The sequence below is a fragment of the Microcaecilia unicolor genome, chromosome 6 (assembly GCF_901765095.1).
Source record: "Microcaecilia unicolor chromosome 6, aMicUni1.1, whole genome shotgun sequence".
NCBI lineage: Eukaryota > Metazoa > Chordata > Amphibia > Gymnophiona > Siphonopidae > Microcaecilia > Microcaecilia unicolor.
The window spans coordinates 207,007,973-207,021,257 of NC_044036.1; the positions used below are offsets into that span (position 1 = coordinate 207,007,973).

Below are 13,285 nucleotides of genomic sequence, written 5' to 3' on the forward strand. Positions count from 1 at the left end.
TCCCATAAGTTTTAAGGGGCTAAGGTGCTGTGGCTAAGGCAGGCTATATAATAGGGCACCACTGCAATAAAGCTATTTATACTTGGAAAAAAATGAAAGTACTATTAAGTTAAATATAAAATTTATAAGTGCTGTAAAAGTGGACATTTTTAGATAAATGCAAGGCTTAGGTATAGCATGCCTGTATTCAAGAAGTTTGAAATAAAAATTAAGCTTTTAAATAATAATTTTAGTTATATTTAGGGGCCCTTTTACCAACTATGGTAAAAAGTGGCCTTAGCATGTGCTTATGTGGGTCATTCCCTCATGCTAAGGCAAGCCTCAACAAATTTTCTTAGGACCTAGGAGCCAGCCGAAAAATATAGGAGCTAGATTTGGACCAACTATAATTTATGTACTTATGCAGACTTATGGATCACCCAAGGTGATAATACAACAAACTACTTATTATAGCATCAGTTTAAACATAGAAAAATAAAAAAAAAAAGCTATGAAGCAATAGTAAACACAGTGATGTAAAAAAGGTTTTCTCTCCTTCCTGATTTCCCCTATTATTGGCACATACAGTGGGGGAAATAAGTATTTGATCCCTTGCTGATTTTGTAAGTTTGCCCACTGACAAAGACATGAGCAGCCCATAATTGAAGGGTAGGTTATTGGTAACAGTGAGAGATAGCACATCACAAATTAAATCCGGAAAATCACATTGTGGAAAGTATATGAATTTATTTGCATTCTGCAGAGGGAAATAAGTATTTGATCCCCCACCAACCAGTAAGAGATCTGGCCCCTACAGACCAGGTAGATGCTCCAAATCAACTCGTTACCTGCATGACAGACAGCTGTCGGCAATGGTCACCTGTATGAAAGATACCTGTCCACAGACTCAGTGAATCAGTCAGACTCTAACCTCTACAAAATGGCCAAGAGCAAGGAGCTGTCTAAGGATGTCAGGGACAAGATCATACACCTGCACAAGGCTGGAATGGGCTACAAAACCATCAGTAAGACGCTGGGCGAGAAGGAGACAACTGTTGGTGCCATAGTAAGAAAATGGAAGAAGTACAAAATGACTGTCAATCGACAAAGATCTGGGGCTCCACGCAAATTCTCACCTCGTGGGGTATCCTTGATCATGAGGAAGGTTAGAAATCAGCCTACAACTACAAGGGGGGAACTTGTCAATGATCTCAAGGCAGCTGGGACCACTGTCACCACGAAAACCATTGGTAACACATTACGACATAACGGATTGCAATCCTGCAGTGCCCGCAAGGTCCCCCTGCTCCGGAAGGCACATGTGACGGCCCGTCTGAAGTTTGCCAGTGAACACCTGGATGATGCCGAGAGTGATTGGGAGAAGGTGCTGTGGTCAGATGAGACAAAAATTGAGCTCTTTGGCATGAACTCAACTCGCCGTGTTTGGAGGAAGAGAAATGCTGCCTATGACCCAAAGAACACCGTCCCCACTGTCAAGCATGGAGGTGGAAATGTTATGTTTTGGGGGTGTTTCTCTGCTAAGGGCACAGGACTACTTCACCGCATCAATGGGAGAATGGATGGGGCCATGTACCGTACAATTCTGAGTGACAACCTCCTTCCCTCCGCCAGGGCCTTAAAAATGGGTCGTGGCTGGGTCTTCCAGCACGACAATGACCCAAAACATACAGCCAAGGCAACAAAGGAGTGGCTCAGAAAGAAGCACATTAGGGTCATGGAGTGGCCTAGCCAGTCACCAGACCTTAATCCCATTGAAAACTTATGGAGGGAGCTGAAGATGCGAGTTGCCAAGCGACAGCCCAGAACTCTTAATGATTTAGAGATGATCTGCAAAGAGGAGTGGACCAAAATTCCTCCTGACATGTGTGCAAACCTCATCATCAACTACAGAAGACGTCTGACCGCTGTGCTTGCCAACAAGGGTTTTGCCACCAAGTATTAGGTCTTGTTTGCCAGAGGGATTAAATACTTATTTCCCTCTGCAGAATGCAAATAAATTCATATACTTTCCACAATGTGATTTTCCGGATTTAATTTGTGATGTGCTATCTCTCACTGTTACCAATAACCTACCCTTCAATTATGGGCTGCTCATGTCTTTGTCAGTGGGCAAACTTACAAAATCAGCAAGGGATCAAATACTTATTTCCCCCACTGTATGTCACACCAAGTGTAAAATTTTAACAAAATTTAATGCTAAACAAAGGGGAAATGGGTAAGCACAACATTCAAACAGAAGGAAACTGTTGTGAGAATGAGCTAATACCTACACATTACTCCTCTATCATAAGTACATAAGTAATGCCACACTGGAAAAAGACCAAGGGTCCATCAAGCCCAGTATCCTGTCCACAACAGCGGTCAATCCAGGCCAAGGGCACCTGGGAAGCTTCTTAAACGTACAAATATTCTATACATGTTATTCCTGGAATTGTGGATTTTTCCCAAGTCCATTTAGTAGCAGTTTCTGGACTTATCTTTTAGGAAACCGTCTAACCCCTTTTTAAACTCTGCCAAGCTAACCGCCTTCACCACGTTCTGTGGCAACGAATTCCAGAGTTTAATTATGCGTTGGGTGAAGAGAAATTTTCTCTGATTTATTTTAAATTTACTACACTGTAGTTTCATCGCATGCCCCCTAGTCCTAGTATTTTTGGAAAGCGTGAACAGACGCTTCACATTCACCTGTTCCACTCCACTCATTATTTTATACACCTCTATCATGTCTCCCCTCAGCCGTCTCTTCTCCAAGCTGAAAAGCCCTAGCCTCCTTATTCTTTCTTCATAGGGAAGTCGTCCCATCCCCACTATCATTTTAGGCGCCTTACACTGCACCTTTTCCAATTCTACTATATCTTTCTTGAGATGCGGCGACCAGAACTGAACACAGTACTCAAGGTGCGGTTGCAACATGGAGCAATACAACGGCATTATAACATCCTCACACCTGTTTTCCATACCTTTCCTAATAATACCCAACATTCTATTTGCTTTCCTAGCCGCAGCAGCACACTGAGCAGAAGGTTTCAGTGTATTATCGACGATGACACCCAGATCCCTTTCTTAGTCCGTAACTCCTAACGTGGAACCTTGCATGACGTAGCTATAATTCGGGTTCTTTTTTCCCACATGCACCACCTTGCACTTGCTCAAATTAAACGTCATCTGCCATTTAGCCGCCCAGTCTCCCAGTCTCGTAAGGTCCTTCTGTAATTTTTCACAATCCTTTTGCGATTTAACGACTTTAAATAACTTTGTATCATCAGCAAATTTAATTACCTCGCTAGTTACTCCCATCTCTAAATCATTTATAAATATATTAAAAAGCAGCGGTCCTAGCACAAACCCCTGAGGAACCCCACTAACTATCCTTCTCCATTGTGAATACTGCCCATTTAACCCCACTCAACCAGTTTTTAGTCCACAATAGGACATTTTTCCCTCGACCCCCACCCCCCAACAAATATAAAACAAGGCAGCAAGAGCACTACAGAGGTATGAAGACAAATGAAAAAATGAATGCCTCAAGTCAGACTCTGCTTGCACAGCAATACCGAGACTACATGGCTTTACCAAAGGAAAATCCTGCCAAATGAATCTTATTCAGTTCTTTGACTGGGTGACCAAAGAACAGGATGAAGAATGTGCACTAGATGTAATCTACTTGGATTTCAGCAAAGCCTTTGATACGGACCCCCACAGAAGGCTCGTGAATAAGTTGAAAGGGCTGAACCTAGGACCAACAGTGGTGAACTGTGTAGGAAACTGGTTGACCGACAGGTGGCAGAGGGTGGTGGTAAATGGAATCCGCTTGGAGGAAAGGAAGTTGAGCAGTAGAGTTCCTCAGGGGTTGGTGCTGGGGCCGATTCTGTTTAATGTATTTGTGAGAGATATTGCTGAAGGGTTGGAGGAAAGGTTTGCCTTTTTGCAGATGACATAAAGATAGTCAATAAAGTGGATACCCTGGAGTAAGTAGAAACAAGGAGAAAGGATATCCAAACACTAGAAGAATGGTCGAGGGTCTGACAGTTAAAATTTAATTAACAATTCTAAAACGTCAGGGGACAATCATAGAATACCAGAGTATAAAGTTATAAATATTCAAAAAACTCCAGATTTTTAAATTTTAAATATCTTCATTTATTACACTAACTCTATATCTAAATTCCTAAACATGTAAATCCAAACTATATCTTTCATTCAACTCACTCACACTCAAACGCCACGTTAACTTCTTTTAGCTTAAGGCATATCAACAAATGCTATATAACATTGTGATAAAATTATACAATGAAACTCTCTTTGATATCTATTGCCAAAGTCTTTCAATGTGCATTTTCACTGTAAGCAAAGCTTGCAGTATATCCAAACGTTTTAGGATTGTTAGTTACAGAGTGTAGGGGTATGGCTGCAGCTGGTTGGGAGTCTACAGCTGGGTTATCAGAGGACAGGATCACTGAATTGTTAGGGGGTGCACGTTTGTTTTCAGGGGCACAGCAAGAGCATGAGAGTAATTGGGATGAAGTTCATAGGGTCCATAAGGCGCTGGTGAGGGCGGAACTCCATTCGGCAGCATTAATTGAATACTGCCATGTGCAGCGCATACCATGAGGGTTGCGTATGACCAAGGAACCACATTTCCTGGGTAATGACCAATATGTAGCTAGATGGAACTCAGTCATCGCGCAGTGTTCATTGGACCTTATGTTGTTAACTATAGATGCATTACAGGACAGGGTAAGTGAGTTAGGAATCAAAAGCAGTGGTAAAGAGGTGGGTTTTGAGTTTGGACTTGAAAACGGCTAAAGACGGGGCTAGACGTACAGGCTCGGGAAGTCTATTCCAGGTGTGACGTGCAGCGAGACAAAAGGAACGGAGTCTTGAATTAGCAGTAGAGGAGAAAAGAACAGATAAGAGAGATTTATCTACAGAACAGAGTAGTCGAGGGGGAACGTAGGGGGAGACAAGAGTGGAGAGGTACTGGGGAGCGGCAGAGTGAATGCACTTATAGGTCAATAGGAGAAGTTTGAATTGAATACAGAGACGGATAGGGAGCCAGTGAAGTGACTTAAGGAGAGGGCTAATGTGGGCATAGCGACTTTGGCGGAAAATGAGACGCGCAGCAGAGTTTTGGATTGATTGAAGAGGAGAGAGATGGCTAAGAGGGAGGCCGGTGAGAAGTAGGTTACAATAATCAAGACGAGAGGTGATAACAGTGTGTATAAGAGTTCTGGTAGAGTGCTCAGAGATGAAGGGACGGATTTTGCTGATGTTATAGAGAAAGAAACGACAGGTTTTGGCGATCTGCTGAATGTGAGCAGAGAAGGAGAGAGAGGAATCAAAGATGACCCCAAGGTTACAAGCTGATGAGACAGGGAGAATGAGAGTGCCATCCACAGAAATAGAGAAAGGGGGGAGAGGAGAGGTAGGTTTAGGGGGAAAGATGAGAAGCTTGGTTTTGACCATGTTAAGCTTCAGATGTTGTTGAGACATGCAGGCAGCGATATCAGATAGGCAGGCTGAGACATTGGTCTGGGTGCTGGTTGAGATTTCGGGGGTAGAGAGGTAGATTTGGGAGTTGATCCATGATTCCCTCCGGTGGTTATCTGGTCAGTTTGGGCACCTTTTGGAGGCTTGGTCCTGAAAATAAATGAACCAAGTAAAGTAGGCCAAATGCTCGCCATGGCCGGCCTTCGTTTTTCCATTATCAGCCCAGGCCAGCCATCTCTTACCCACGCCCAGTCCCCCATTTGCTAAGCCTCCCACATGCCCCCTTAAAGTGTAGCCGCAACGGACTGCAGTTGAGGCTGGCCAAAATTGCCTTTCCATTATGGTGATTTGACCGGCTTCAGGAGAAGGGCGGCCATCTCCCGATTTGAAAATAAGCTGGATTGTTTGATCATTATAAATTTATCTAATGGTTACTCCTAAGGAAGTAACACGAGGAACCCATCGTGTATTAGGAAAATGATCTATATGGAGATGTGGATATGAAGGTTGTTACCTAAGGCCACGTTGAACCTCTAAAGCAAAGAGACACGATAAGACTTTATACAATGAGGTTTACTCTTGGTATTCAACAACCTACAGAGACTGACTCTCAAGCTGCAAATGCTGACTTTCAAGCAATAGGAGACAAGTGAAGAGTTATTTTCATATGTGGTTCAACGCAGTTTGGATATATTGCAAGCTTTGCTTACAGTGGATATGCACATTGGAAGACTTTGGCAATAGATATCAAAGAGCGTTTCGTTGTATAATTTTATCACAATGTTATATAGCATTTGTTGATATGTCTCGAGCTAAAAGAAGTTAATGTGGCGTATAATTAAACTCTGGAATTCATTGCCGGAGAAAGTGGTGAAGGCGGTTAGCTTAGCAGAGTTTAAAAAGGGGTTGGACGGTTTCCTAAAGGACAAGTTCATAAACCGCTACTAAATGGACTTGGGAAAAATCCACAATTCCAGGAATAACATGTATAGAATGTTTGTACGTTTGGGAAGATTGCCAGGTGCCCTTGTCCTGGATTGGCCGCTGTCGTGGACAGGATGCTGGGCTCGATGGACCCTTGGTCTTTTCCCAGTATGGAATTACTTATGTACTTATGTATGAGTGTGAGTGAGTTGAATGAAAGATAAAGTTGGTATTTAGATGTTTAGGAATGTAGATATACAGGTAGTGTAATAAATGAAGATATTTAAAATTAAAAAACCTGGCGTTTTTTGAATAGTTAAAATTTAATGCAAGAAGTGCAGAGTGATGCACTTGGGGTGCAGAAACCCAAAAGAGAGATGCCGGATAGGAGGACAAGATTAGTAACCTCGACTCAGGAGAGAGACCTTGGGGTGTTGGTGTCTGAGGATCTGAAGGTTAAGAAACAATGTGACAAGGCGGTGGCTGTGGCCAGAAGGATGCTAGGCAGCATAGAGAGGGGTATAACCAGCAGAAGAAAGGTGTTGATGCCCCTATACAAATCATTGGTGAGGCCCCACTTGGAGAACTGTGTTCAGGTTTGGAGGCCATATCTTGCTAAAGATGTAAAAATTCTGGAAGCGGTGCAAAGAAAAGCTACAAAAATGGTAATGGATTTGCGTTGCAAACTGTACGAGGAGAGACTTGCTGTCCTGAACATGTATACCTTGGAGGAAAGGAGAAACAGGGGTGACATGATACAGACTTTCGAATATTTGAAAGGTATTAATCCTCAAACAAACCTTTTCCGGAGACAGGAAGACAGTAGAATTAGAGGACATGAATTGATGTTGAAGGGGGGCAGAATCAGGAGTAATGTCAGGAAGTATTTTTTCACAGAAAGGGTGGTGGATGCATGGAATGCCCTCCCGTGGGAGGTGGTGAAGATGAAAACAGTAATGGAATTCAAACATGCGTGGGATAAACACAAAGGAATCCTGTTTAGAAGGAATGGATGCATGGAATCTTAGCAGAGATTGAGCGGCAATACTGGTATTTGGGAAGCAAAACCAGTGCTGGGCAGACTTCTACGGTCTGTGCCCTGATCGTGACTGAATAGATATGGATGGGCTGGAGTGTAAATTTTAAGGAGCTTCGACGTTAGCCTCAGACCTTTTAATACAAGAACAGTGCTGGACAGACTTCTATGGTCTGTGCCCTGAGATTGGAAAGGAGAAATCAAACTCGAACATACTTATAAAGTATTACATACAATCTAGAATGAGCTTATCTTGTTGGGCAGACTGGATGGACCTTACAAGTCTTTATCTGCCGTCATTTACTATGTTACTATGTAATGGACATTGGGACATTGAATCACATGGAAAGTAAACAAGCAACACAAACACATATTTACCTAACAGGATCCTTTATGTAATTCTGGAAGGAGTTCTAGAAAAGCAAAGCAAACACATTACATAAAGAACCAAATTCTAAAAGTTAATATATGAAAAATTTCAATTTATGTAATTTTTGAAATACATATCTGATACTTGTTTTATATTTGAAGAAGATATTGAGCTGTAATTTACTGTTCTAATACTGTAACTAAATGATAGGAATGGCACATTATTTAAAAGTTATAATGCATCCATTAATAGTAAGCTTTAAAAAATTAAATTCTGTTTAAACTGATTTTAACTTTTTAATTGGTTTTAAGTGTCTTAGTTATACATTTTGTGCAATAAATTGCACCAGTTGCACTTTAAATCCAGTGTTAGTCCATCTTTACACTGTCATAATATATTTGAGAATCCAGTAACATCATAATTGATTCTCCATTATAATTTATATTATACCTTAGCTTATTTTCCTTTGGATTGGAGCTAGCCCATCCAAACATGGTTGGTATCATTTTGTTCACGCTCATTCTGAGGCAGAGTTTGGGTCTGACATATCCCAGCTGGAGCTGACTATAGAATTGGTAAAGTAATACCTGGGTTTCAGAAGTGTGGGGTAACACTGTTCTCACATTTCAAAGCTTTTCTAATATAGGAAGCAGGATCAGTGAAACAGCAAAACTTGGTGGGAGTAAGAGGAGAAGCTCTGGTTGCTATGGAAGGACTCTGCCACAGTGGCCAGCTCTGATGATCTCAAGGTTTACTTGGTTATAATTGAAAACCCAAAACTTTGCTGTGAGGCTCTTTAATGGGGTTTTTAATTCTAATTGAAAATCAGAATTATAGTACACAGGCCAAACCTGTCTCATATTCTGCATTTCAATGTGCCTGTATTTGAGTGTGATTGTAGCAGGAAAAAAGAAAATTCAAAATGGATACCAATTTGGCAGTTTGTGCTTTTTTCTTCATTAGAGAGAAATAGAAGTAAATCTAGAGATCATATTTATAGAATAGTTCCAGTTACACATCTAATTTGTGGTAAATTAGGTATCAATTGGCCTTCAGTACCAATAAAAGGGCTTCTTTTTCAAAACCATACTAGCGATTTCCGTGCGGCAAATTAGAGGAAGCCCATAGGAATTGAATGTGCTTCATTGAATTTGCCACAGCGGAAATCGGTAGCACGGCTTTGTAAAAGAGGCCCATAGCCCTTAAGTGGCGTTAACTGGCACCAGTTTGTAGTTTATACTCATAACTGCCCTAAAGCTATAGCGGGCAACTACAAAGGGGGTGTGAACAAGAGCAGGGGTGTGTCTTGCAGTTGTGCACATAAGTTATGGAACACTATTACTAATGCACACAACTGCCAACTTTAAGTGTGAATATTTACACAAGCCTTTCACATGGCATAAGTGCTCACACCTAAAGTTAGGCACATGCTGCCAAATAACGTTTTATTCTGTAATGACAATTTCACACATAATTGCCATTATGGAATTGGTGCTTTGTGCCCAAATGTTTCATGGCTAACATTCGGTGTGCTTTTTTGAATCTACCTCATTATGTGCCATCATATTCTCTGTTACTATTAATTTTTTTTCTTTTCTTTGTTTAAAGATAAAGACTGCAGCTTTCCAGAGATTGAAAATGGTAGACTGCTTCAGACCCAATATTCAACATACAAGAATTATTATTTTCCAATGAGGAAAGGAAGGAAAATTGATTATATATGTACTGAAGGTTTCTTTACAGAAGAAGGGAATTCATGGGGTGGGATTGAATGTACTGATGAAGGATGGTCTCCCGTACCAAAATGCATCAAAGGTACCTACTTTTCTTTATAGAATACCAGTGTAACATGTCAAAAAATGTGTCTAGAAATCAGGCTCAATTACTTACACGAGAGTGTGCATAGATTATAGCATTCTATAATCTAACCAGTCGATATTCAAAGTGATTTAAACAGGCAGAAGAGGCATACTGCCTTCTGAAATTACTTAGGATAGGTCAACCACCAATATTCAGTGGCATGTCACTAGTCAGTACCTCTGTATATTGGTTTTGACTGGCCACATTTAAAATGGGCAGGTCAGGGGTGGTAAAGGAGGTGAAGTTGGGGAGGAGATGGCAGTAGCAAGTACCACAAGGGTGCTGGTAGAGGTCACAGCAGCCATTTTGCTGTGGCAGCCATTATGAGCAGGAGTGAGCTGGGTTGGCTCCTGCCCCTACTGCTCCCATTGGACTACCAGGGATCCTAGGTAGGTTTAGGCGGCCTATTGGAGCCAGTGAGTGGAAGGGGAGTTACATCCTTGCTGGGGGGGAGGCAGGAGGATCAGGGGGATTGGAAGAAGGGGTTTTGGGTGTGTAGGAGGGGAATTGAAAGGGGAGAACGTTCCGGGGGGAGGGGAATTGGAAGGGCTGAACACTAAAGTCATGCCGGGACCCTGTCGATATTCAGCTGGGGCCCTCATAGATGTCTTATGTGGGTCCCAGCTGAATATTTGCTAGGACTAGGATAAACTCCAGTGGCTGGGACATCCACAGTTAGCTGTAGATATTTGGAGCCGGTGCCTGAACATGACCTGGCAATGAATATCTAGGGCGAATTTAGCTGATGACGGTCAGTGTTTCAAAAGTTGTGCCTACTGCAGGCTGAATATCGGCCAGTATCCCCTGAATTTATTTATTTATTAGGATTTATTTACTGCCTTCTCAAGGTGGTGTACAGAAAGAATAGATCAAACATGAGCAATAGGCAATTACAGCAGTAAAAATATTCAAATAACAATAAAAAGTATGGCATGGTATACTACTTATAATGTCACCACAATACATAATAGAACATTTTAATAGATAATGAAGGGTAAAGGAAAGATGTAACATATAGATAGGTAAGAGCGTAAGAAGAGTTAGTAAGGTGACTGATTTAAAGAAAGTTGCACATGAGGTCAGAGAGATGGTTAAATATTATCTCAGCTTTTGGTCCTTATTATGTACACAAGTGTCAAAGATGTGGGGGGTTTTGTGGAATCGACAACCTGGCTTGTTGTTTGAGATATATGCAACCAGAGGCAGAAAGAAAAAGGGCCTCAAAGCCTTTTTACGGAGAGTGGTGATGATGGGGAAGAAATCTATACTTAAATTGTGGCTCAGGGAGGAAGGACCCTCGATCCAGTTGTGGCGGGCCTACTTGCTCTCCTTATGCGCTATGGAGCGAAAAGATTTACCTGATTTAGCATCCCCGAGGGGAGACAAGTTCTTTCAGTGTTGGCAGCCTTTCCTGGATACTCTAACACCCTTAGCACGGAGTAGAGTACTTAATGGATAGGCATAAATATACTATCAGAGCACTACCTGGGAGGACGGGAGGGTGGGTGGGGGGGGAGGGCAGGGGGAGGAAGGGAGGGAGAGGGATTAGCTTAAGGGAAGGGGGGAGAAAAACAAAAGGTGTGACGATATGAGACAAAAGTTACATGATGGTTGTGAAAATGCTATGTTCATTATGATAAGACTGGAATGGCGCAATTGTTGATGTCACCAATAAAAGTTTATTTAAAAAAAATATTATCTCAGCTAGGGTAGGAGTGATAAACATGTCCTGCTGCAGTATGTGTAGCCCGAGGCAGGGCAGGCTGGTGGTCAGACATAGCAGGCTGCTGGACAGACAGGGTGGTCTGGAGGTCAGGGAAGGCAGGCTGGGCTGGAGACAAGACAGGCAAGGTTGCAACTACTAGACCAAGCGACCTAGTGCAAAGGTTCTGAAGGAACACCAGGGCTTTCCTTAAATAGGCCCTAGACAGGAAGTCAAGGTGTTTCTCCAGCTCTGGTGCTTCCTGCTGCCAGTCCCTAAAACTCGTACCTGCAGCGCGCGCACCCAGAATCCAGCATCACCCAACACAGGAGAAGCTGCAGGGAAACGTCATGGGGCTCAACACGGGAGGAAAGAAGGTGTATCTGGGCGGAGACAAAGCAGTGGTCGTGACAACAACCTTGACAAAATGTTCATTTTTATTAAATTTATTTTCCCTCCCTATATTATGGGCTTTAGATCAGCTGTAAAGATACCATTACTGAGATAGGAGGACAATCCCTTCTAAGTAGGTAAACTCCATTACCCCACTGAACTGCCGAACTGCATAAGACAGGATCTGCTGAGCCCCCAGCACATAAATCTCAGATTTGTTAACATTATGGGGTAGATTCAGAGTTTAAAAAGGGATTAGACGGTTTCCTAAAGAACAAGTCCATAAACCACTACTAAATGGACTTGGAAAAAATCCACAATTCCAGGAATAACATGTATAGAATGTTTGTACATTTGGGAAGCTTGCCAGGTGCCCTTGGCCTGGATTGTCCACTGTCGTGGACAGGATGCTGGGTTCAATGGACCCTTGGTCTTTTCCCAATGTGGCATTACTTATGTACTTATGTAAATTAGGCACTGAGATGATGTGCATTTACCCCTGGATTCTATATATGGCACACACAATTGCGCTATGTGCTATTCTATAAATGGCATTCAACTCAGAGTGTTGTTTATAGAATAGCTCTCAGCACACATTTTTTCAGCACCCAAATTTGGGTGTCATTTACAGAATCTAGGCCTGTTTGAATTCTATAAAGGCAGTTCCAAACAAAACTGGCTTTATATAATACTAAAAAATATAGCAAAAAATGGCAACCCTCCACCACTTATAATTTGAACCATACACAACAAACTGTCAGTGGAGCAGCTCATACTTATTTATGCTTTAATAAGGGGATGTCTCATACTGTCACACAGGCACTTCTTTTTTGTGCTTCCTTAAAGCCTCAGCTTTAGTGACTCAGTTATAATCATCGACTACCCCCAACCACCGATAGTGCTGTCAACCACCTCAAAATAAGTGTGCTGCAATAAATTAATCCATGTTTCAACTGAGCTTATATAACAAATAATTCTTCTTTGGTTTATATCAATTTTTTGTACATTTTTGTGCACTATCGTTTGTAGCTTATATACAGAGCTTAAACTCGTGCAGAAACAATGTTTAAATTTGTCAAGCAGGATCAATGTTTTGACTTATCTGGTTGAAAAACCCCCTGCTGCTTTATTATCTGTAGCTCATGCTGTGGATTCAGCCTTCCTGCATTACTTAGATCTCACTTGTCAGCATTCCATTAAACAGCAGGTGAATGTCTTGTCCTGACAGGAGCCTGTTTCGGGGTGCCTCGCTTTGTCAAGGGAACTTTGCATATACCTATATAAACACAAAAAGAATGCTCTTAGCTGTGAATAGAAAGTGAATAGAAAAACTAAATGCTCAGACAACAAAGGTAGAAAAAGTATTTTATTCAGAATGAATTAATTTGAATGTCAGCTTTTGGAAATGTGCATCTGTGATATTTTGCATATAAGTTTCAATTTCTCTAGTATTGCTGCATGCTGAGTCTGACTTCTTGAGGTAATTTTTCAGTTCAATATTTTGCCTTCA

The 13,285-nt window shown here is 41.8% G+C and overlaps 1 protein-coding gene across 10 annotated transcripts in view; it reads left to right on the top strand.

The window, feature by feature from the left end:
* The window catches only part of CFH (complement factor H), a 463,465-nt gene that overhangs the window by 175,470 nt on the left and 274,710 nt on the right, over window positions 1-13,285 (top strand). For all 10 annotated transcript variants that reach the window (XM_030205903.1, XM_030205897.1, XM_030205902.1 and 7 more), the window contains one exon: window positions 9,429-9,635. In XM_030205903.1, coding sequence (XP_030061763.1) covers window positions 9,429-9,635 — 207 coding nt within the window. The remainder of the gene's footprint in view (window positions 1-9,428; window positions 9,636-13,285) is intronic.